The sequence below is a fragment of the Octopus bimaculoides genome, chromosome 30 (genome assembly GCF_046866305.1).
Source record: "Octopus bimaculoides isolate indiv1 chromosome 30, ASM4686630v1, whole genome shotgun sequence".
NCBI lineage: Eukaryota > Metazoa > Mollusca > Cephalopoda > Octopoda > Octopodidae > Octopus > Octopus bimaculoides.
The window spans coordinates 524,983-549,997 of NC_142957.1; the positions used below are offsets into that span (position 1 = coordinate 524,983).

The 25,015-nt window shown below is 35.8% G+C and overlaps 1 protein-coding gene across 2 annotated transcripts in view; it reads right to left on the reverse strand.

Moving 5' to 3' along the window:
• Positions 1-609: 609 nt before the first annotated feature.
• LOC149130107 (uncharacterized) overlaps positions 610-25,015 on the reverse strand; it is a 73,265-nt gene continuing 48,859 nt past the window's right edge. The window contains exons 4-8 of one of the 2 annotated variants that reach the window (XM_089346515.1): positions 22,387-22,562; positions 13,205-13,344; positions 8,210-8,287; positions 3,969-4,040; positions 610-1,098 (exon numbers count right to left, since the gene is read on the reverse strand). In XM_089346515.1, coding sequence (XP_089202641.1) covers positions 893-1,098; positions 3,969-4,040; positions 8,210-8,287; positions 13,205-13,344; positions 22,387-22,562 — 672 coding nt within the window. In that variant the 3' untranslated portion in view covers positions 610-892. The other variant, XM_089346516.1, reaches the window with a different exon arrangement.

A 25,015-nucleotide genomic window follows, 5' to 3' on the forward strand; every position in this document is an offset into this window, starting at 1 on the left:
GTCTCCAACACTGAGGTGCTTCACAGAGCCGAAATGCTCGGGATCGAAGCCCACATCACGAAGGCCCAGCTCCAGTGGGTCGGACATGTAGTCCGAATGGACGACGCACGTCTACCAAAGATGATCTTCTCTGAGCTGGCTTCTGAAGCGAGAAACACTGGAAAGTCACTGAGGTGATACACGGACAGCTTGAAAACTTTCCTTGAGGCCTGCGGCATTTCAGCCCGTGGCTGGGAATCGCTTGCCTCTGACCGCGACGCCTGGCGTCCAGCTGTCCAAAAGGGTGTTAGGCTGTTCAAGGAAAAGCGCCGCAAGAGCCTGGACCATAATCGACAAGCCTGAAAAGAGAGAATTTCCAACCCTACTTCTGCTGTTACGTGCCCAACATGTGGCCCATCTGCGCATCTGCCTTTGGGTTCTGCTCCCACCTCCGGCGTCACTGACGTGATTGTCGAACCCCGACAGACTTCCATTATTATATATACCAGGCATTCTATTCTAAGCCATAGATGAAGGTGGATGTCCATATAATATACCAGATGTTATTAAAACTATCTGTAAAGCAATGGAATTGTTTAGGGAGGTGATTATATGCACAACAACAACAACTGAACATTTCAATGTTTGTATTTATTTCAAAATTTAATTTCTGATAACAAAGAAGCGAAACCAGTGAAGTGGTCTCTATTTGGTTGACAGACCTGCTGGAAATAATAGCTGAATTTACCACAATTCACACCTCATCATCTTAAGGTAGGGCACGTGGGACAATGTGGTTCTGAGTTTTCTACATTAGCAATAAAGACAGGATGGTCCCGGCTGGTTGACATTTTATCATGGATCATTGCTTGGTCAAGGATGCTCTGGGACTAAGCAACATTTACACAGCAATTCACTTTACATTTAATGTCAGACATTCGAGTGCAAGTAAGCACTCAGCTTCCTCAAGAGCTGCCCTCAATGTATCCATCGTAACTTCCTGCGGATCACAATCTGTTGACCAGTAGAGCAGCATCTGGAAGCTCTGCTCTTGAACATTACCAGAAAAGTTGTCCCGGATAATTCCCAGTTGGGTACTTTTAATCCCCAAAAATATTCCTGTTGAAGATAGAACAATAAGAAATTACCTGAAGAACATTAACAATAATATCAGAGTTGTGTATTGTAGGTTGTTATAAATAAAACAAAGAAACTTTATCAATAGAGAAATACAAAAACACTGAAGAAACGTGAAAAATATAAGACATTGTCTTCTATTTCTAAGGATGATGACACAAATAACAAAGAGGTTGAATTAAAGAAAATTTTGAACAAAATTAATTGAAAATTGCATTTGCGAAAATTTCTGGAAAGCAGATGTCAGAAGTATTTGGTTAATCAAAAGTGTATCAGAACCTAAACAGTCAACATCAACTACAAACAGACACACCACTTGGTCCATCCATCCATTCATTTTCTTAGCTCAGTATTTCTAGAACATTTACAAGACTAGAGTTCCCAGCTACTTCCCACATAATGTCCAATCAGAAGAAACCATCTTAAGACATTCCTGTTGGATTTTCATGTGTGACCAATTGGGTTTATCTCATTCTTGGTTTCCTGATTGTTACTTAAGCTTGCTATCCTTTTTTGTAAAATTCTAATCACATGTCCATCATACTAGAAATGTGTACTCTCAATGCGGAGAGGAAGTGACTTGACGTGTTCATTGCTTGAAATAAATCATTTGTGAGTGTGACATCTCTTCTGCTCTGACTAATTAATATAAACTGTTAGTTAAACAACACAAATTATGGAAGACACCGTCTCACTCTGTCTTTCTGGATGCATGGCACATAATGACGATATCTTTCACTGGATCAAAGCCACAATTTATAAAGAGGTCAAAGGAAAGTAGACAGAACTTATTAAACATCTACACCATTCACCTACGGACAATTAAGCCCTACATGTGAGTGAAGTGTGATCCACATCCAGATGGACACTGGACAGTGGAGAAGCTACAGGTCACTACATCTTGTCATCTTAAAAAGGACCATTTAATTATGTAGTTCTATGCTCCCAAGTAAAAGATAGAGACGTCATGCCTGGAAAGTCTTTTAAGTTAATTCTGCTGGATTAACACAGATATTTGATTAAACAAAAACGATAAGAAGTGATATGGTTCTGTTGAGTGTCCTCCATTAAGTTTCTTCTTTATATTGAAGCAACTACATGTGGCAAGACGTCATTTCAGTATGGTGATTTGAACTGGAATTAATCATCAGCTTTCTACACAAGAACCTAGAATGGTTTTCATCAGAAATCCAAAGTTGTTGATTCCCATCAAGTTTGGTGAAACGATTCTCTTTCTGAGAATAATCCACAACCATTCATTTTTATGGCGTTCCATGGTAGAAACAACTTGAAAACAACAGAGAGATGTGCATGGTTCAATAATGCCTTCAGCCAGAAAGTATTGGACTTGTAATTTGATGAAATCTTGATATGATTTACTGTAACAATGAGACTTAATAGCAATAGGTTTACAGCCATAGAGTGACATCATAAGCATTGTCCTGAAGACACAAACTGACCATAACATGTCCACTTTTAATATCTTCTAAAGTGGATACATAATGTTTCAATTAAAATTAAAACTAGTAAATTTCCTTTTTTTCTGGAGCTGGACTTCACCAAATGAAGAAAGATATTGAAGACTCAGTAGTTGGGGCTAAGATGAAACTTCACCCATTCGTGTTGAAAGAGATGCTTCTGGTTTTGTAATAGTTACATCTGTAAATCAGGGAGGAAGAAGTATTGATTCTTTTCAAATGTCTTGCAGAATTCTGAGTTAAAACATCCTTCAGTTGAGAAAGAAACCTCCTCAATCACAGAGTCTATACAACATTAGAGGCATTGCTTCAGTTGAAAACGATTCACCCTTTTTACTGATACAAACAATCATTCGGTTTTATGTTTGATGTTAAATGTCTTCATAAAATGTTTAGAAATGAGAAGATTTCTGACATGTCTGTTTTCTGTTTTGTTCTGTTGTTAGTTGGAATCAAATTGCTGAGATGCATAATTCCTTTTGCCATCCAGGCATGACATGAATGTATGATTATGTGGAAAGCAAGAACATTCCAGAAGCACTTGATGAAATCAAAACAATGTTTTCCCTGTGAAATAGACTAACTTCCCAAATCGATTAATCATTCATATTTCAAGAGTCGATAATTCTGAGTCAAATTCAATCCCAATTGAGTCTTCTCCAAATAATTCTTCTCACCAATTCTTAATGAACTCCAGATTCGATCAATTCTCCTGAGCCTATTCTGTTATTATTATATCAGTTTCATTGAGAGAGGTCACCTCCCGTTTGGCTTGACTTGTAAATATTCATTTTCTGGTAAATTCTCTCAGAAGAATTCTCTCTTCTTGGCTGGAGAGAATATGATATGATTCATCAGTGTCATCTATTTAGTCTTTCCCGGAAGCATCTACAGACATATGTCATGTGATTAAGACGTCATTCTAATTTGGTGATATGACCTGAAATTATCTGCTTCTTACACAATGATCCTAAGAAGAAGCTAACTCAAGGTCTTACGATGGAATAAACAAGACTTATTCCGAGTGTTACCTTTGCTTCATTAAAAATACCGAGGAATAAACTCTGTAAAAATGTAAAACACACAAAAACATTGTCATTCAATCATCTATTTAGCCTTAAACAACAATATATTTTAGTCCCTTCTTCCAAAAGACAATATCTTCTCAACTGTGTTTTATTAATTTATCCATTTTACCAACCTTGCTAACCTCAATTTTATTGTATCAGATTAATATTTTCAATAGAATTATTTCAGTTAACATTTCAAGTGGAAATTAGGAATGGAACCTGTTCTCAGTCGTTCTGACATACAAAGGCTCAAATGAAATTAAAATTAACAGACATCAATTAGGTATTGTTATTTTCTACTCACCCACTTGCCACCAATTGCTTCCTAACAGCCGTGCCACTTTCAGGAGAAACCTCTCATCCAGTGTTTGAAAACCTGAAATAAATATCTCCATGGTTTACATTTTATAGTAGAATTTCTTAATCGTTATCAATAAAGTATATCTTATTATCATAAGATATTCTTTTCTTCAATGGTCGCTCAACATTTTTATAAGTTTTACAATGGTTCCATATATTAGCTAAATATTCAAGTCCACCACAGGATAGGGTAACCTTTCTCAATCTCTTTTTTTTTCATTAAGGCATCCAACATATGAAGGTCCGCTGAAAGTTTCATAGGATGACAAATACACTCACATAAAATGTGACCAAAATAAGTCTATTTTCCAACACAGTCTCCCTTGAGGTCCCCACACTTCATCCATTCGTGTTTCAGTTCTTGAATGAATCTCAATGGTGAACAAGGTTTAATCCTGTTGCTAAAATAATTCATCAACAGAAGATATGATGTCATCATCATCATTGCGATAACGATTCTCAATTGACTATTTTTGAAAGTTGATGGACAGATTATAGTCAGAAGTGGGTAAAGCAGGGGAAGAATGAAGGTAATCAACTATTTCAAAACCAGGGCCATGCACAGCAGCCATTGAAAGCAAGGACGTATGTGCTGGGGTATTGTCTTGATGATACTAAGCAGTTTGTAGTAGTTTCCCTGTGCATTTGGTCTTGATAAGTCTTTTGTAACTGCTTCAGTAAAATGGCAGTAAAATGGCAGAGCCCTTCTGAAAATAGGCAATAAACACAATGATGCATTTTGCATCACAAAACCTGAGACTATCCCCTTCCATGTAGATGAAACGATGTTGGCCTTCTTTCAAGTAGGTGAGGAGGTGTGTTTCTACTGCATGGGTTATCTCTTTGGCTGAGGCTCAAAGTGTTGAATCCAACACTCATCGTGGCTTATGAAAGGTTCAAGGAAACCAGCTGGATCTGCTTCAAGCAATGTCGGATTTTAGCATCATGTGGTTAGCCTAGTGTGCTTTTGATCAGGTCTTGGAAGACGTGGCACCCACCAAACAGAAACCATTGTCATACCAAGTGCAGAATATTCTCAAATCTCTCAGAGAAAATGGTAATAGCATTGGCTATTTGATTTATAATCAATCGACAGTCATCCATCACCATGCGGTGAAGATGTTAAACGTTTTCCTCGGTAGTGAAAGTAGCAGGACGTCCAGACATTGGGTCCTCTTCAACACTCTCTGTTCACCTCCTAAATTCAGCTGTCCCCTTTTGCACAGTTGATAAAGTTGGAGTGTCATCACCTAATATAGCAACCGTGTCAGCATGATCTCCCTTGGGGAATAAACCCTTATTCTGCACGATGCCACATTTTGTCCATTTTCAAAAGGGGTCGCTACTAGTCATATTTCAAGTCTTCTTTGAACATTCAGATGTTAGGTTACGAGGAATCAAAAAGTGCAGTTATTAATAAGAAGTGTTGAACTTAATGCATGCAAGATTTTACACTCTACAGTCTACCTTTGCACAAACTTCATTAACTTCATATAACTGGTCATCCACACGTTATGGCGGTGAAAAATATCTGAAATGGTACACAAGAACGGATGCTCAATAATATATACGCAAGACGGAGATATAGATCAAACTGGACGCAGCAAATCTCGTATTTTCCAAGAGGTCTTGACTTACCTATTGCTTATAACCAATCCTCTGTTTCTGCCATGATCCTAATGCCTCTACTCTTATTGGACAATGAGGTACCATCGTCCTAAACATTTTACAGGTTTCTTTTTAACCTTCGACATTGTTTCTCCTGCTATGGTTTCTTCTGATGACCTTTGACAACTGACAGACTGCATTACTTATTTGCTTTCAACCACATTCTCGACCAAGTAATTAGTCCATCCAGTCTATCCAGGATGATTTGCATATCATTTTATTCTCTTGTTATTATTGTTATATCATCAATTAATGACTTCTCAGGTGATTTCACTCGAGCCATTTCTTCTGATAAATCTTCTGATCTAAGTAGCTTCTCCATAAAAAGCTCAAATGACTGATATTGTGCAACCTGCAGATATTCCAATTTCAAGATGATCCCACTATATTGTAAAATTCTCTGCCATGAACTGCATTTTGAAATTGTTGTAGCAGCTCTTCATCAGATAATCTTTTCCAGTATATAAAAGAAGTCCATTGCTTTCATCAACAACTGATTGGAGCTGTCTTTTGAGTGGTACAGAACCATAAACATTAGCCAAATCAAACCATACGACATTCAACTCCTTTTTACTCTCCTTTCTGTCTTGTGTGCTTCCCAGATTGAAAATCCTTGTTCCACACACCCACAAATTCCAGAGATGTCACCCTTCTGGACACCTGCCCCATAGCCATGATTTTGTAGATATGTAACTTATCTTTTATTACGTAAATCCATGTAAATCTTGTTATCTACAGTCAGGATTGAAACTGGTCTAAAGTGACCAATAAATTTTACTTTAGCCTCTTTTGTTAATTAAACTCTTCTGTCTGGTACCAGGCATCAACGGTTCATTTTTATGCTATAACATTCTAAATGGAAGGTAAAGTTTAATAAAATAATTGAGTACAATACTTATGCACTTGATCTTTATATGGTATACAAACACCTTCTGGGGCGCTCTTTCCTCTTGCTGAAATCAACCAAAATGAAATATATGATTGCTGCTTTCGATAGGTATTTCAAACTGTCCATGAATATGAATGGTTGATCTCACTTTGAGTCAATGTAGATCTCCTGTATATGGCCGCCCAGTCCATTTTCAGTATATCTTCACCTACCATATTTAGTATCAGCAAACGGTTTCCTAGTAACCTCGTAAGGGTTCTTAAGGATCTGTTCTCTAATTTGTTTACTCTCGTTTCTTCTGCCAATGTGTTTGATAGTTCATTGCATAAGTTAGAAAGGGAAGTTTGATATTCTTGAAGACAAAACAATCTTTCTAGTGTTTTGGCAAATAAAATGTACCCAGGGCCTTGTAGAATGTGGTTGGTGTTTGGAAAGACATACCACCATGGAAAAGTCGGAATGTTGTGAGATGTGTTTCTCAACCAATGGGCAGTAATTCTGAATAAGAACTGACTTGGATAGTGGCCATCCATCCAATTGATAGGCGGATGGAAATCAGATGATAAATGATGAGGACGGTGTCGTTTATTGTATTGTAACTTGCAGCAAATACATATCTGGAAGAGAGTGAGACAATGGTTGCCCCAGCAGGAAATCAAAGTCTTCTTCTTGGACAAAGACAACGTTTAGTACACGTAATGATAGATTTACTATCAGTGAAAAAAGACAGTATGTTCACACTTGGAACAAATTTCATTGTAACTCTGCGAGATTATGAGAGACATCTGCCTAAACAGCAAGAACAACAACAACTGCCTATCCATGAACAGTAAAAATGAAAAACAGACAAAAACATAACCCACTGCCCACCATGAGCCCCGTTTGGGGATCTGCTAAATACAGTCTCACTGCCGGTTGTTCCTTGTATTTAAAGCGAATTATTTATGTACATTGCATTTGCAGAGGTGTGTTTAACAATATTTAGGAGTTAAAGTTTGTCACTATTAGCTCTGGCTAATTCTAGAGGTCGTTTTATGTCATAAATCGCAATTGTTGGACTACAAAAATATTGACTGTTTTGAAAACGATTTATTTTTTAGCATTTCCCATCTGTATCATTCATTGATATTTCATACACATTCGCAATTGATACTATAGTTTCAGAAAAAAACTAAAATCTTTATTATTGCAATTGAATAGAAAAGGACAAATATGCTTTTTTCAGCGATTCCCATTTGGAAAAATTATCATAATTTCCAAAATAATTCACATATGAAGAAAATTTAAATACTACATATTATTTTAACTCGTGAGACACTTGGCAAAGCCAAAAAAAATGAATAAAAATTCGCAGTTAATGGTAACACGACATTATTAGTTTCGTGATCAAATGACAAAATAAATTCTATTGTGTCTTCTAATTTAAACATTATTACCAACAGTGCTAACCTCAATGGATATTTCGTAAACTCTCAATAAATCGATATCTTTAATACAATTATTGTACAGATAATCTTTCCATTGGAAAATAGGAATGGAACCTGTTTTCAGTTATTCTTTCAAGCACAATATACTCAGGGGAAGTGAACCTTATAGAAATCAATTGGGAACGGTTATTTTATACTCACCAATTTCCTGAGATGCAACCTCTAATTCCTCAGATGTAGCCTCTGTTTGTATTCCCTTGTGCTCAAACTTTGGAGTTTCTGAAATAAATATTTCCAAGTTTTACATTTAATAATAGAATTTCTTTATCTTTATTTTTAATAAACTATATCTTCTTATTCTGCGACATTCAATTCCTGTCGTTAACAGTCAACTGTTGACCATTATGGTTTTGATCAATATTTCTATACTTTGTACAGTAATCCCATGTAATAGCCCAATATGTCCACAATAAAACACATTAACATTCCTAAGTCCCATCTCTCTATAAAGACATCCTACATAATCTAACAATGTTGCAATTATCTCATTCAATTAACACTTAATGACAGTTTTCTCTTAGCTTTGTCTTTCTTTTCTTATAACTGTGTCAAATCTATGGCATGGCACTGTCCTCTCATCTCTAGAATTCACTAATCAACATTCTTCTCTTCTGCTTAATTCCAATGTCATCCAAGCTGGTTATCAAGGATATTGTCACAAACACATCATACAACATTAAGTAGGATAAACAGGTACCAACTCTCTTTTTTACCGATTTCTGCTGGTAATCTTTAATTTTACCTGCCTGTATCACAGTTCAGCAAAGCGTCATCTGATTCAGGAAATATTTAATTGCATTTTAATGTCATTCATCTTCCTTAATAAAGCAGCATTTTATTGGTGAGCAATGATTAGCCTTATACGGAACTACATATAACAGATTATCCAAGCATTATTACTGCAGTGAAAATATCTGAAACGACGCAGCAGAACGGATACGCAAGAATATATAAGCAGGATGGAGATGAAGATCAAACTGGAGGCAGCAAATCTTGTATTTGCTCAGATGTTTTCACTTACCTATTGCTCATAACCCACCCTCGGTTTCTGCCATGATATCAATGCCTCTACGCTTAGGAGTAGCAAACCATCGTCCTAAACTTTTTATAGGTTTCTCTTTAGCCTTTGGCATGGCTCCCCCTGCTGTTTAGAACTTTACTTGCTTCTGTTGACCTTTCACAAATGACAGACTGCATTACTTATTTGCTTTAAACTGCATTCTCTGACCAAGTGATTAATCCATTCAATTTATTCAGAACTATTTCTATTTCTTTTAGTCTCTTACTGTTATTCATCCATTAATGGCTTCTTAAGTGATTTCACTTGAGCGACTTTTCTCATCCATCTGGTGATCTAATTAACATCTCCTTAACAAGTTCAAACTAAATGACTGATACTGTGAAACCTCTAGCAATTCCAGTTTCAGTCTGCTGAGAAATCGTTTCTCATTAACCACAATTTGAAATTATTATTGTAGCTCCTCATCAGAATCTTAATCTTCTCTCGTATATAAAAGAAGTGCATCAAATCTGCTTTAGCTTCCTTTGATAAGTAGACTCCTTCTGCCTTGCACCAGTCATCAGCCCGTTCACCTTCATACCACAACTCTCAAAGAAGTAGGTAAAGCTTATAACAAAATTCAGTACAATACTTGTAAAGATTCTATGGTACATGTTGGTCATCGAAGATCTGGCCACAAATATATGACAGACAACCTCAAGTAGGATAAACATGCACCTACTCTATTTATCAAACACTGCTACTGGTAATCTTTAATTTTAACTTCTTGCATCACAGTACACCAGAATATCATCCGATTCAGAAAATATTTAAAAACTCCTTAATTAAGCAGTTTTCTGTAGAGATTGTGTAATGATTAGATCTACACAGGTAGAACAGAAAGTGGAATCAGGTTTCCTAAAACACTGTACACTTGCACAAAACCACATGAACGACATATAACTGTTCATGAACACATTATTGCAGTGAAAATATATGATAAGGTACATCATCACTGATACTAAAGTATATAGGTCATCTCTATCAAATTTAGAGTAATTATTAGTAAAATTTTGCAACCTCCTTTCATGTCCCTTTATCAATGAGGTAGAAATCAATAGAGTGAAAACCCAGGTTTCACCAAATTTGAGGACAAGTTGCTAGAATAAGAACTGGCTGGGTAAAGTTCAGAGATATTAATTTTTTTGGTAATGAAAGGTTTCTCCCTAAGAGTGGAAAGCAGATTGTATGAGACTTGTGTACAGACAGATGTACAACACAATAATGAAAGATAGGCTGTGAACATAGAAGACATGCAAAGGGTTGGAAAAAAAGGAAGCCAGCATGCTCCACTGGATGTACAACATCAGTGTTCAGGTAAGTCACAGTGTAAATGTCTTAAGAGAGAATCTGGGTATAAGAGTCATCTGATGTAGTGTACAAAAGAGAAATCTTTGATAGTATGATTTATATGATTCATACGGATGAGGTCATCAGCATAAAGGGAGGCGGATCTCTAAATGTGGAGAGAACCTCAGGAAGAGGAAGACTGAGGAAGACGATCTTCAGATGCTGAGCTTCACACGAGAGATGACTAAAACAACTGAGACAACCAGCAATTTTCTGTGCTTGAAAAGACCCAACTGGCTAAGTAACAATGAGGCCATAAAGGCATGTCCTTTAAGTGCATACCCTCCACCCTGAACACAATCTGTCCATGACAAACGTCCTCCCATAACCCAGTTTCCATACACCCTTTCCCCTTTTAGCTCCCTAACTGCTGCATAAACCCCACTCCCTCCTGTACCTACCTTCACCTATGTCCCCATTGAATCTTTACTCCACAGTATATCTTCCCAATACCCGCTCACTCTAGAATTGCATGAAGGGAAACAAAGTGTAAAATTTTAGGTGAGGATACAAGATGATTTTAGGACAAAATAAGTTTACAATTCAGACATACGTGTGTAAGAGAGTTAATGAACGATAGCTTATTAATTATGATGATAATAAGGTTTAGATGTAATACAGTAGCACTCTGTCTAATAGTGGAATACTAGATATCGATATAGATTGTATATAATCTGAGTAAAGAACATATAACCTTCATTACAATGAATATGATTGTGTCTCAGCACAGCTAATATTATGGTAGTTCCATAAGCAAACAATGGAAAATATAACCAAGTCCAGTGCCAAATACTAATGATTAATTCATTTCCTGGTCAAATAACAATGACTATCTTCCATTAAATAGTTGAAACCTAACAATCAAGACCAAAGGGTAAAACACTCAGAAAACTGTGCCTCTTTTAGCATTAATATCATCTAAAATCTAATCAATGTGAGAAAAAGAACGAGTATATGGATGGTAAATGTTGTTCAAACAATGTAATAAGAGTATATTATATATAGTTACAAACAAGGATTTGTGTGGTCAAGTCATATTCTATTATGTTTTGCATAAACACCAACATTTTGTTTAAATGTAAAAAGATATTCACGGTTCAATACTAAATTTAACATTTAATGAAATTAAGTTCATGAATATTCTTATAGAGAGTTAATATTTAATTATAATTTTATAATTTGAACTACAAAATATAGTCTAATAAGAGACATTCAGGGTACCCAGCCCCAGAAAACACAACATATTACGACAGACAATAACCTATCAGAAAACTTACGAAAAATCTTAGCGGAGAAAGTAACAACTTTCTTATTAACTGACAAGTTTACACCTAAACAAAAATAAATTATAGTTCCCTCTTCCAGAAGACAATATTAACTCTATTGTGTCTCTTAATTTATCCATTTTACCAACCATGTTATCCTCGACTTTATCAAATTTCAGTAATATTTTTAACACAATTACTTTGGAGCTAACCTTTCAAATGGAAATTACAAATGGGATCTGTTCTTCACCATTCTAATAAACAAAATAGCTCAGGTAAAAACCTATAGAAATCAATTAAGTTCTGTTATCTTATACTCTTCAACTGTCTCTGTCACAGTCTGCATTCCCTTCTCTTCAAACTTTGGACTCTCTGAAATATGTGTTTGCAAGTTTTATATTTATAGCACAATTTCTTTATATTTATTAATAATCTATATTTTATTATTGAGAGACATTCATATCATCAATTGTCAACCAGCAATCATAATGGTTTTGGTCAATATTTTTATACTTTCAACAGTGGTCCCATGTAATAGTCAATATTCAGGTCCAAAACACAATCTTATTGATCTTTGTAAATTTCCTTTCTCTGTTAAGACATCCTACATAATCTAACAATCTTGTAATTATATCACTTAATTATCACTTAATAACAGTTAATCTGTAAGTGTTGTTTTCCTTTCTTATATCTATAACCCTAATTGCATTCTCAAAACTCTAATCTTCACTAATAACCTGCATAATTCCAGTATCAACAAATTTATTCATCAAAGATATAACAACAAACACATGTCGCAACCACTTCAAGAAGGAGAAACATACACCTAATCTCTTTGTTAAACGTTGTTGCTGATAATCTTTAATTCTAACTTCACAGGTCACCAGAATGTCATCTTATTCAGGATATATTTGAAGGTTTCAGTGTCTGCTTCAGTGACAAACAAAATCGTCTCTATTAACTTTAATATCATCCAGAAACCAACATAGCAACATGGAATTGTGTGTTAAAGTCTCGCAAACTGGTGACACATAATTTTACTCCCTTTAAAATATTCTACCGAATTTAATACTTTACCAAAGAAGACATTGATGTCCTTCTAAGTACTGTTGTATTTAATTATCTGCTAATGGTTCATAATTAATCATAAAGAGTTGATGGAGATTTATTGATACTTCAGCTAATCACTAATTATCTTGCAGAATCCTCCATTATTTTTATGTTGAAGACTACAACCCTCTTGAAGTGTGACATGTTTCCTACTTGGATAAGGACAATGCTTAGTGGATGTAGTGAGAGATATACTATCACAGAGAAAAGACACTAGGAACACCTTTTATTATAAATCTGCCAGATTATGGCAGACCTGTGTCTACACAAAAACATAAAGTATATTATTCTACACGATGGGGTCAATGTGAAAAGCAGGACAAACAGACAGATCAGCAAAGGTTTTCTTACCATCTTTAGTTGTGCTTGTTACAGGTTTCGCACACCTCAGACATCGTTTAAGTGGAGTGTTTGAACATTCTTCACATGTGACAAGGTGTCCACATGGATGGACTTTAGTTGTGGCCTCTTTATTTCTGCACCACAAACATCTGTGGACAAAATATGAAACCAATATCATTCATTTATAAGAAATATTAGATTCTGTACATGTTTAGAGTCGAGAATATTATGAGACACATCAGCGACTAATAAGAGTACAGCAGAAATACGTCTTTAAACAATTACATACAAACCGCGTTTGGGGTAGTTAAATGGCACACACACACACACAAATATATACATCTATATATATAAAAATGAGAATGTGTGTGTGTGTGTGTGTGTTTCCCTAAAACTCGAGAACTACGCAACCAATTTCATTCAAATTTTACAGATGCCTTACTTAGGGTTCCAGTTGTGTTTTAGTCAAAAAAAAAATTTTAACTTCTTGCATAGTTCGAGCACACGGCAACATAATATCTCCTCCACTATTTAAGTATTACGTGTCAAAAGTGAAACAAAAACACTCATGTCAAATACTTTCACGTTAAAAATGAAACTATTCTAACTGAAACAATCACATTTCGATACTGTAATGACAGATACTTTCACTTTAATGGTGTGTGTGTATATATATATATATATATATATATACAGAGAGAGAGAGAGAGATGTATATGTATACATATACACGTATATGTATAGATATAGATATAGATCTATATGCATACATGTATATGTATACATATGTGTAGATGTATATATATAGGTGTACATCTAATATGTACACATATATAAATGCATACAGATATCTATACATATATACACCCATACACACACACATTAGTCATTTGTTTTCTTATCCAAAACTACGTCAAAAGTATTGAATGGATCTTTAAGAAATTTGGAAATTATATTCTATGCATAATGGCCATAACCCCCATGAAAATTCATATATTTTTGATGTTGATGAAATTTTAACCATACAGATTACACACAAATAAAGTAATATTTCTAAAATTTTTTCTTCTTAGAAGTTACAAAGACCCCTTCATGGGGACTTCACACCCACAATTTAGTCATTTTTCCTAAGCAAAAACGAACACAGTTGTACCATTGGTAGCTATAGAGTCACCCGAACATAACAGATGAGCATTATTTGTAATTCAACGGAACAACAGTGTAAGACTATCCTTTCAGATATACTTACATTGTGATTTCTGCAATGTGGTGCATAAATTGTCAAGTAAATGAGACTCATCTTTGCCTCCACTGATTCACTTGCAAAGTGATGAGTAAAATTATTTCGTTGCAGACCTCCTTTGAGTCTTTTTATTATCACTGCGACACATATAGTCCCCAGTTGGTAACATTGATTTCAAGGCCTTCCCAGATGAGTGACTGGTTGTTCTAAGACATTTATTGATTGTAAATATTTTCTGCCCAGTTACCTATCGGTAGAGTGGTCATTTGCAAACTCCAGAGGCGACACTTTCATTTCCCTTTACTCCAAATGTCACACATTGTTGTTTCTATTGAGTCATGCCCTTCCAATTGCTATAGATCCATAATGCATCTTAAAGCTGTACCTGTCACCTGTATGGTGAGGAATCCTACATTGGTGAGTAGTAACGACTAGGCTACGGTAGCTGACTGATTATCGTGATCATTCGTCTTTTGCTTTCCTGTAGCTTTGCTCTCTTTTACAAACCCAGTGAACAAACATATATTTCCTATTTTAAAGAAATTCAAACAATACATATTACACACAAGTTAAAAAGATTTCCAACAATTAAACTTCTCTGGTTGACATTAATACATCCATCACCAATAGGGGCCTTAACTCCCACAATTTTCAGCTCCATGAGCTCCATTTTTCAGGAGCAAAATTCTTTTAAGGTCCATGTAGTGTCTTAGGCCAAAAAAATTTTTAACTTCCTGCATAGTTCGAGCCCACAGCAATATCTTATCTCCTCCACTATTTCAGTATTATGTGTCAAAAGTGAAACAATAATATGTCGCTACTGCAATTTCAAATACTTTCACTTTAATATTTTCAATTTCATACTGAAACTATTAAAGTGAGACTATACTCTCACATATATACAGGCATACTATAAGATCCAAGTAAAAACATTCCCAACAATTCAACTTCTCTGGTTGACATTAACACCCCCACCCCCAATAGGGGCCTTCATTCCCACATTTTAGAGCTCCATGAGCTCCATTTTGCAGGAGCAAAATCTTTTTTACAGGTTCCAGAAGACTGAAATTTTGGAATATGCGCATAAAGATCAATAGTATGGGATACATGTCTCATGATTAGAATTTTTTTAGGGTGTGTAAAGAGGGAAAGAACCCTCATGTGCAATTTTGATGAAATTCGAATCATATCTATTCCAGTTCCTTACAGAAAATAGAACAGAAAAGTCTCATTTTTCAATTGCATGTAACACGGGCAACGCCGGGTATCTCTGCTAGTAAATTGATAAATCTTTGTCTTGAGCTTGATACATCATAGAAATTGGTTGACACAAAGGTAACTACATATATTCCAGAAATATACTTCAATTCTATCATCAAGCTCATTTCTTCTGAACACAGGTTTCTTTATATATGCATACTTTATTATATACATCCAGTCTCCATAGATTAGCAGATGAGGTCTCCAGTACTGAAGAGTGGCAGGAATAGCCCGAAACCAGGTCTGGTCTGCTGGTGCCGTAGCTAGAAGTTGGTATGGATTTGCTCCCCTGCTCGCAATTTATTGGATACACCTCGGCATTGTTAACAAGCTGGAGGAGTTGTTCTCTTGGGGTTAAACAGTAGAGTCCATTCGAACAGATAGCCATGTTGGTGTGCCTACATATATATATATGTGTGTATATATATATATATATATATATATATATATATATATATATATATATATATATATGTGTGTGTGTGTGTATGTGTATTTATATATGAAGGGCTTCTTTCAGTTTCCATCTACCAAATCCACTCCGTGTTACATGCAATGGAAGAATTAGACTTTTCTATTACATTTTCTCTAATGAACTTGAATACCTATGATTCGAATTTCATCAAAATTGCAGATGAGGGTTCTTTCCCTCTTTCCACACCCTAAAAAAAATTCTAATCATGACACATGTATCCCATACTATTGATCTTTATGCACAGATTCCAAAATTCCAGTCTTATGGAACCTGCTAAAAGGATTTTTCTCCTGAAAAATGGAGCTCATGGAGCTGAAAAATGTGGGAGTTAAGGCCCCTATTGGGGGTGGGTGTGTTAATGTCAACCAGAAAATTTGAATTGTTGGGAATCTTTTTAACTTAGGTCTTATATGTATTGTTTGAATTTCTTTGAAATAGGAAATATATGTTTGTTCACTGGGTTTGTAAAAGAGAACAAAGCTACAGGAAAGCAAAAGACAAATGATCACGATAATCAGTCAGCTATCGTAGCCTAGTCGTTACTACTCACCAATGTAGGATTCCTCACCATACAGGTACAGCTTTAAGATGCATTATGGATCTATAGCAATTGGAAGGGCATGACTCAATAGAAACAACAATGTGTGACGTTTGGAGTAAAGGGAAATGAAAGCGTCGCCTCTGGAGTTTGCAAATGACCACTCTACCGATAGGTAACTGGGCAGAAAATATTTACAATCAATAAATGTCTTAGAACAACCAGTCACTCATCTGGGAAGGCCTTGAAATCAATGTTACCAACTGGGGACTATATGTGTCGCAGTGATAATAAAAAGACTCAAAGGAGGTCTGCAACGAAATAATTTTACTCAACATTTTTCAAGTGAATCAGTGAAGGCAAAGATGCGTCTCATTTACTTGACAATTTATGCCCCACATTGCAGAAATCACAATGTAAGTATATCTGAAAGGATAGTCTTACACTGTTGTACCGTTGAATTACAAATAATGCTCATCTGTTATGTTCGGGTGACCCTATAGCTACCAATGGTACAACTGTATTCGTCTTTGCTTAGCAAAAATGACTAAATTGTGGGTGTGAAGTCCCCATGAAGGGGTTTTTGTAACTTCTAAGAAGAAAAAATTTTAGAAATATTACTTTATTTGTGGTGTGTAAAATGTATGGTTAAAATTTCATCAACATCAAAAATATATGAATTTTCATGGGGGTTATGGCCGTTATGCATAGAATATAATTTCCAAATTTCATAAAGATCCATTCAGTACTTTTGACGTAGTTTTGGATAAAAAACAAATGACTAATGTGTGTGTTTGTGTGCATGTGTATGGGTGTATATATGTATAGATATCTGTATGCATGTATATATATGTGTACATATTACATGTATATCTATATGTATACATATACATGTATGCATATATATCTATATCTATACATATACATCTATGCATATATATCTATATCTATACATATACATCTATATGTATACATATACATCTGTCTCTCTCTCTCTCTCTCTATATATATATATATATATACATACATGTATATATATATATATATATATATATGTATACATTTGTGCAAATATATATATGCATGTATGTATATATGTATGTATGCCTGTATATATGTGAGAGTATAGTTTCACTGTAGTAGATTCAGTATGAAACCGAAACCATTAAAGTGAAAGTATCAAAATGTGATTGTTTCAGTTAATATGTATAGATATCTGTATGCATGTATATATGTGTACATATTACATGTACATATATATATGCATCTACATATACGTATACATATACATGTATGCATATAGATCTATATCTATACATATACATGTGTACATATACATCTATATGTATACATATACATCTCTCTCTCTCTCTCTCTCTCTCTCTCTCTCTCTCTCTCTCTCTCTCTCTCTCTCTCTATATATATATATATATATATATATATATATATATATATATATATATATATATTTATATATATACATGTGTATGGATACATTTGTGCAGATACATATATGCATGTATGTATGTATATATGTGCAACTTTGTACCATGCATGTGTACTGACATCGCTCCTCTACTCATGTGAGACATGGACTCTGTACAAACGTCAGGTAAGGGTCCTTGAACGTTTTCATCAGAGATGTCTCAGGCACATTCTCAATGTTGGCTGGACCTCAAAATTCCAGACACACAGGTCCTGAGGACAGCTGATGTCTTGAGTATTGAGGCGATGGTGCACAAGCACCGGTTACGTTGGCCTGGACACCTTATGAGAATGAAGGATAGCAGAATTCCTAAGCAGATGCTATATGGAGAACTTGTGAATGGAAGGAGACTCTGGCAGATACCAAGGCTGCGCTTTAAGGACTGTGTCAAGTCCTCATTAAAGGCCTGTGAAATGCAGGACACTGACTAGGAGAACAATGTCTGTCATTGCCACAGATGGAGGAAGCAGGTTAAGGAGGGGATTGACACTTTTGAGAGAGCACGTATCCAGCATGAAGAACTTAAGCAAGCTGTGCAAAAGCGCACGGCTCGTATAGTAAATGGGAAAAGCTTGGTCTGCAATGTTTGCAGTCGTGTATGCTTGTCAAGAGCAGGGATCATTAGCCACCAACGGAGCCGCAAATGCAAAATATAAGTTAGTCCTAGAGCGCACAATGTTCCTGAAGGTCAGCAATGGTCTTCCTCAGTCACGAGTGGATGGCCATCATGTATGCCTGTATATATGTGAGAGTATAGTTTCACTGTAGTAGATTCAGTATGAAACTGAAACCATTAAAGTGAAAGTATCTGTCATTACAGTATCGAAATGTGATTGTTTCAGTTAGTGGAATAGTTTCATTTTTAAAGTGGAAGTATTTGACAGGAGTGTTTTTGTTTCACTTTTGACATGTAATAGTTAAATAGTGGAGGAGATATGATGTTGCTGTGGGCTCGAACTATGCAAGAAGTTAAAAATTTTTTTTGACTAAAACACAACCGGGAAAGAGTAAGGCATGTGTAAAATTTGAATGAAATTGGTTGTGTAGTTCTTGAGTTTTAGGGAAGCACACAGACACAGACACATACATTCTCATTTAACCGAGACCTTTGGAGGTGTGCTGACTACTGACCGAGACCTTTGGAGGTGTGCTGTGCATGAGAAGACCCGGCAAGCCAAGTGAGATCGTTGCCAGTGCCCCTGGACTGGCTCTTGTGCGGGTGGCACATAAGATGCACCATTTTGAGCATGGCCGTTGCCAGTACCGCCTGACTGGCCTTCGTAGGATTTTCGAGCGAGATCGTTGCCAGTGCCCCTGGACTGGCTTGTGCGGGTGGCACATAAAAGACACCATTTCGAGCGTGGCCGTTGCCAGTATCGCCTGACTGACCTTCGTGCGGGTGACACGTAAAAGCACCAACTACACTCTCTGAGTGGTTGGCGTTAGGAAGGGCATCCAGCTGTAGAAACTCTGCCAAATTTAGATTGGAGCCTGGTGTTGCCATCCGGTTTCACCAGTCCTCAGTCAAATTGTCCAACCCATGCTAGCATGGAAAGAAAGCGGACGTTAAACGATGATGATGATGATATATATATATATATACATACATGCATATATATATATATATACATACATATATATATATAATTACATACATATATATATACATACATACATACATATATATATATATATATACATACATACATACATATACATACATACATACATATATATATATATACATACATATATATATACGTCATCATCATCATTGTCGTTTAACGTCTGCTTTCCATGCTAGCATGGGTTGGACGATTTGACTGATGACTGGCGAAACAGATGGCTGGACCATGCTCCAATCTGATTTGGCAGAATTTCTACAACTGGATGCCCTTCCTAATGCCAACCACTCCGAGAGTGTAGTGGGTGCTTTTACGTGCCACTGGCACGAAGGCCAGTCAGGCCGTACTGGCAACGGCCATGCTCAAAATGGTGTATTTCATGTGCCACCTGCTCAGGAGCCAGTCCAGCGGCACTGGCAACGATCTCGCTTGAATGTTTTTAACATGCCACTGGCACAAGTGTCAGTAAGGCAACGCTGGTAATGATCACGCTCAAATTGTGCTATTTACGTGCCACTGGCATGGAAGCCAGACAGCTGCTCTGGCAATGATCATGCTCGGACGGTGCTTTTAGCACTGGTACAGGTGCCAACATGATTTCGATTTCAATTCACTTGCCCCAACTGGTCTTCGCAAGCGGAGTTTAGTGTCCAATGAAGGAGAGGTATGCATAAGTGGGCTGGCTACACCCCTGGCAGAGGCCTCGGATTATGGTCTCACTTGGCTTGCAGGGTCTTTTCATGCACAGCATATTTCCAAACGTCTCGGTCACAAGTCATTGCTTCAGTGAGTCCAAAGTTCAAAGGTCGTGCTTCACCACCTCATCCCAGGTCTTCCTGGGTCTACCTCTTCGGCAGGTTCCCTCAACTGCTAGAGTGTGGCAATTTTCACACAGCTATTCTCATCCATTCTCGCCACATGACCATACCAGCGCAATCATCTCTCTTGCACACCACAACTGATACTTCTTAGGTTCAACTTCTCTTTCAAGGTACTTACACTCTTTCGAGTATGTACACTGACATTACACATCCATCGGAGCATACTGACATCATTCGTTGTGAGATTACGCATGTCCTCAGCAATCACGGCCCACGTTTTACAGCCATGTACAAACATATATATAAATTCATACATATATATACATACATATACATAATGCATACATATATATATATATATATATATATATATATATATATATATATATGATAGGTTTCAGCCAGTATTAGCCCAGGCCATGTCTAACGTAATCACACTACCTGGTGTAGTCATTCAAATCAGGATTCGGACAACATGACCAACTCGAGGAGAGAGTTATTGTTTACAGGGACATATCCTGGTGTAGGAGGTTTATCTGGGATTTCTTGAAGATTTTTTTCCAAATAATTCTTGAACTTTATGGGGTCTCTTTCTGCTTTAATGTATCTTGGTGTAATGCTAAAGGGACCGAGGCCAATTGAGGTGAAATAATTTTGCCATATTGTTGTTATGAGATGCAAATTTAATTTATGTTGTGGGTAGATAATACAGGGCCCAAGCCATGGGTATAACTTAAAGGGGTTGCCAACATCAATTGGGCAATGCTGATGAGATACTTTATGGTGTTTTATTATATGTATCATGCATCTACTTCTAGCTTCCATTGCTGCCATTCTTTCTTTGATTAATTTCTGTTTTCTGTCCCCTATTTTGCCCCTTTTCATAAGTTCAGCTGCGCTCTGTAGATATTATATTATTATTAGAACATTCACATAATCGATCATGTGTAAAAGCAAACAAAATCTACTGAAGCTTGTATATTGAATAAAACAGAACTATATTTATACACTCCATAACTCAATATCTATAAACAATAACTGAATTTCAGCAGGCAAAGACAGTTTTGTGTATTCACAAAGGGGGATATGTGTCTGTTTCTTAAGTAGCCAATACAGAGAGATGCATGGCAAAAAAATTGCCAAATCTTATAAAATACGGGAGTCTAAGGCGACTAAAACACCTAGTAATGGTATATGTGTTACTTGAATTATTTACATTTCCTGGCAGTTTATTTTTTTCTGTGAAGATATGTGGCAATGTTCCATCAGTATTTGCAGAAATATACATATACACTGTTGGTGTGTGTTTGTAGGTTATTTTTCTATGAAACCATTCTTAATATTGACTGATTCAGACAGAAAAGCAAGATAAATATGTTGGTAGACAGATAAATTCCACTTACTTCTAAATAACAATTTCAAATTGGAATTCCTTCACTTCATTGTTTAGATCTATATTTTCCTATTGATCAGAAATCTTTAAAATAGGGAACTAAGAGAAGTAGGTGGGGATGGACAGTGAAGTATAACTGTCAACACTACGAATCATGTGAATGTAATCAAAATAGTGTTCTTTCTTTGATCTCCTAACAACTGTATATTGTTTATTGTGTGGCCTTTGACGAAAACAATAGCGACAGTATAATGTATTGGCAGAATTAAAACTAAACAAACATATAAACATGATTATATACAAAATAGAAAATGTAATGGTTTATCTTTTCATTGCCAGGAAATACTTACTTTGGTGGTAAAAATGTTTCTAACTTTTGTTTCAAATTTGGGTCCTTAATGAGGTCCAATACTGTGTTATTTTTGTTATTTCTATGGTGAAAGTCAGCTCCCTGGCTGGTTAGATATCTAGCAACCACCACACCAGAGAGCCGTTCCTCCATATTCAGGTTGAGGTCAATGCAGCACTACAAATGATGAAATACAAAATGATAACAATATTACACAAATATTCATAACAAATGCCCCTAATTACATCTAAATTTACTCATAGGTTGTTTATCCAGTAATTAAACCAATTAAAAAATATTGAGTTCCTACATCATCTTTAATTGAGCCCATTTCCCATTTTCATGGTTTTACATTATTTTCAACATTAAGACATCTTTTAAATATTTTGTCATTATATTGAGTAGGACAAACCTTATTGATTAACACCAAGCTTATTGATAATTAATGAGTAAATATTTACTTGTAAACCAGAAATATCACAATATATTCAATAAAAAAGTCAAATATAGTAACAATAAACCAAGAAGAACCTATCTATACAATTGGTTTGATAAAGGCGGACAAGTGGCCATATCATAAGAAAGAGTATTGTATATATAAATATCACGCAACATGAGAACAAACATCATAAGTTATATCAGAAACAGAAACACCTGCCCAAAACCACCCATTATCACATATTCATATTTAAATGAGAATATCAGAGCAAATCTCGTTAGTATATTCGTGAAAACATGTGATTATACTGCATAAACAGTTCAGCTATAGTTTTGTACGACGATCGACGTGTTATTTTAATTTTGTAAATTTTGTGAGATTTTTTTCCAAGTTTGTTCCTGTTGTGTTTTTAAAATTTGTAATTCTGACAAAAAATGGATACAAATTTTATTGTCAAGCAGCGAGTCAGAATTCGAAGGATTTTTCATTGAAGACCTTGATAAATCTAATTCTGTAACTGAAAAAAAAAGCACGTGGTATTTGATAATGAATCTGATGTTTCATTTTCCGAAAGTGAAAGTAGTGAACCTGAGAGCTCCGATGACAGCGATAAAGAGAATGAATTGGTACCTGAATGGAGTGAAAATTTAAAAACTGTTTCTTTCAGTGATTTTTCTGAAGAAACTGGACCAAGTCACAGTCTTACCCAGGAGAGCAAAGCTTTGGACTATTTCTTTTTGCTTTTTCCGATGTACCTATTTGAAATGATTACGGCAGAAACAAACTGTTATGTTGAAAGTAAACAAAGCGTAAAAAAGGATAGTTTGTGGTTTCCCACAAACTTGAATGAAATTAAAGCATATTTTGCCATAAATACTATTAGGGGCATTAGAAAGTTACCCAGAATAACAAATTACTGGAGTAGTGATGAACCCTTTGGAGACAAATATGTCTCGAGTATAATGATGAGGACACAATTTTTGAAATTGACTCAGTATTTACATATGAGAGACACAAGCAGTACACCAGTACGTGGAGAACCAGATTTTGATCACTTATCTAAAATAAGACCCCTCATTGACTGTGTTCAAAACACATATAAAACAGCTTACAGACCAGGGAAACGTTTATGAATTGATGAGGGTATGGTGGGCTATAAAGGCCGAGTGCGTTTTCGACAATATATGCCAGGAAAGCCCACAAAATGGGGGATCAAAGTTTCGAAGATTTGTGAATCAAATACAGGGTACTGCTCTGGATTTGAATTTTACACAGGAGAAAGAGACAATTATGTAAGTTAGCATGGCCTAGGGTATGATGTAGTCTGGAATTTATCACATCCATACTATAACCAGGGCCGTATATTATTTTTTGACCGCTTTTTCAGTTCGGTCAAACTTGCGGAGAATTTAGATAGTGTGGCAACACATTCATGTGCTACAGTGATCGCTAGTAGAAAAAGACTGCCGTTGGATATAAAAAAAGCAAAATTTAAAAAAAAAATGTGAAATAATTCAACAGCACAAAGGAAATTTGCTAGCGACTGCATACAGAGAGAAGAGGCAGATTAATTTTCTGTCTACCTGTGCATGGCCACATGTGGGTGAAAATGGCACGCCATTTGTGAACCTCGATTATAACAGGTACACGGGTGGTGTAGATCGGCTGAATCAGATGATGTCTTATTATCCCTCTGAATTCAGCCGATCTCCATTAATTAGAAAAAAATCGAGGGTCACAAAAAGCAGTGTCCCGAATGCCTTCATCAAAACAGGAAAGCCCCTAGTGGAAGGGCTGTTGAAACAACTTTCCAACGTGCATTCTGCAAGGTTGCATTATGTAGAGCAGGGTGCTTTACAAGTTTTCATGATAGGAATATTGTTTGATTTGTATATATGTGTGATTTGATTTTATAAATATTTTCAAATTTACTTCGTTTTATTTTTCTTTATGTGTAATTTTAATTTACCTGTTATTTTAATTTACCTGTAAGGTGAGTGACGAATTTTGATTAATTTATTTTGTAAATCATTATTGTATATTTCTGTGTATCTATGTATGTGGGAGAGCTTATTTAATCTAGTTGATGGTGTGTGTGTATTTTGTTTTCTAGTTTTCTTCACAGACAAATTCCAGTCTTTCGTTTTACCTACACCTGTATGGTACACCTGTCTTTTGTGTGTTTAAATTC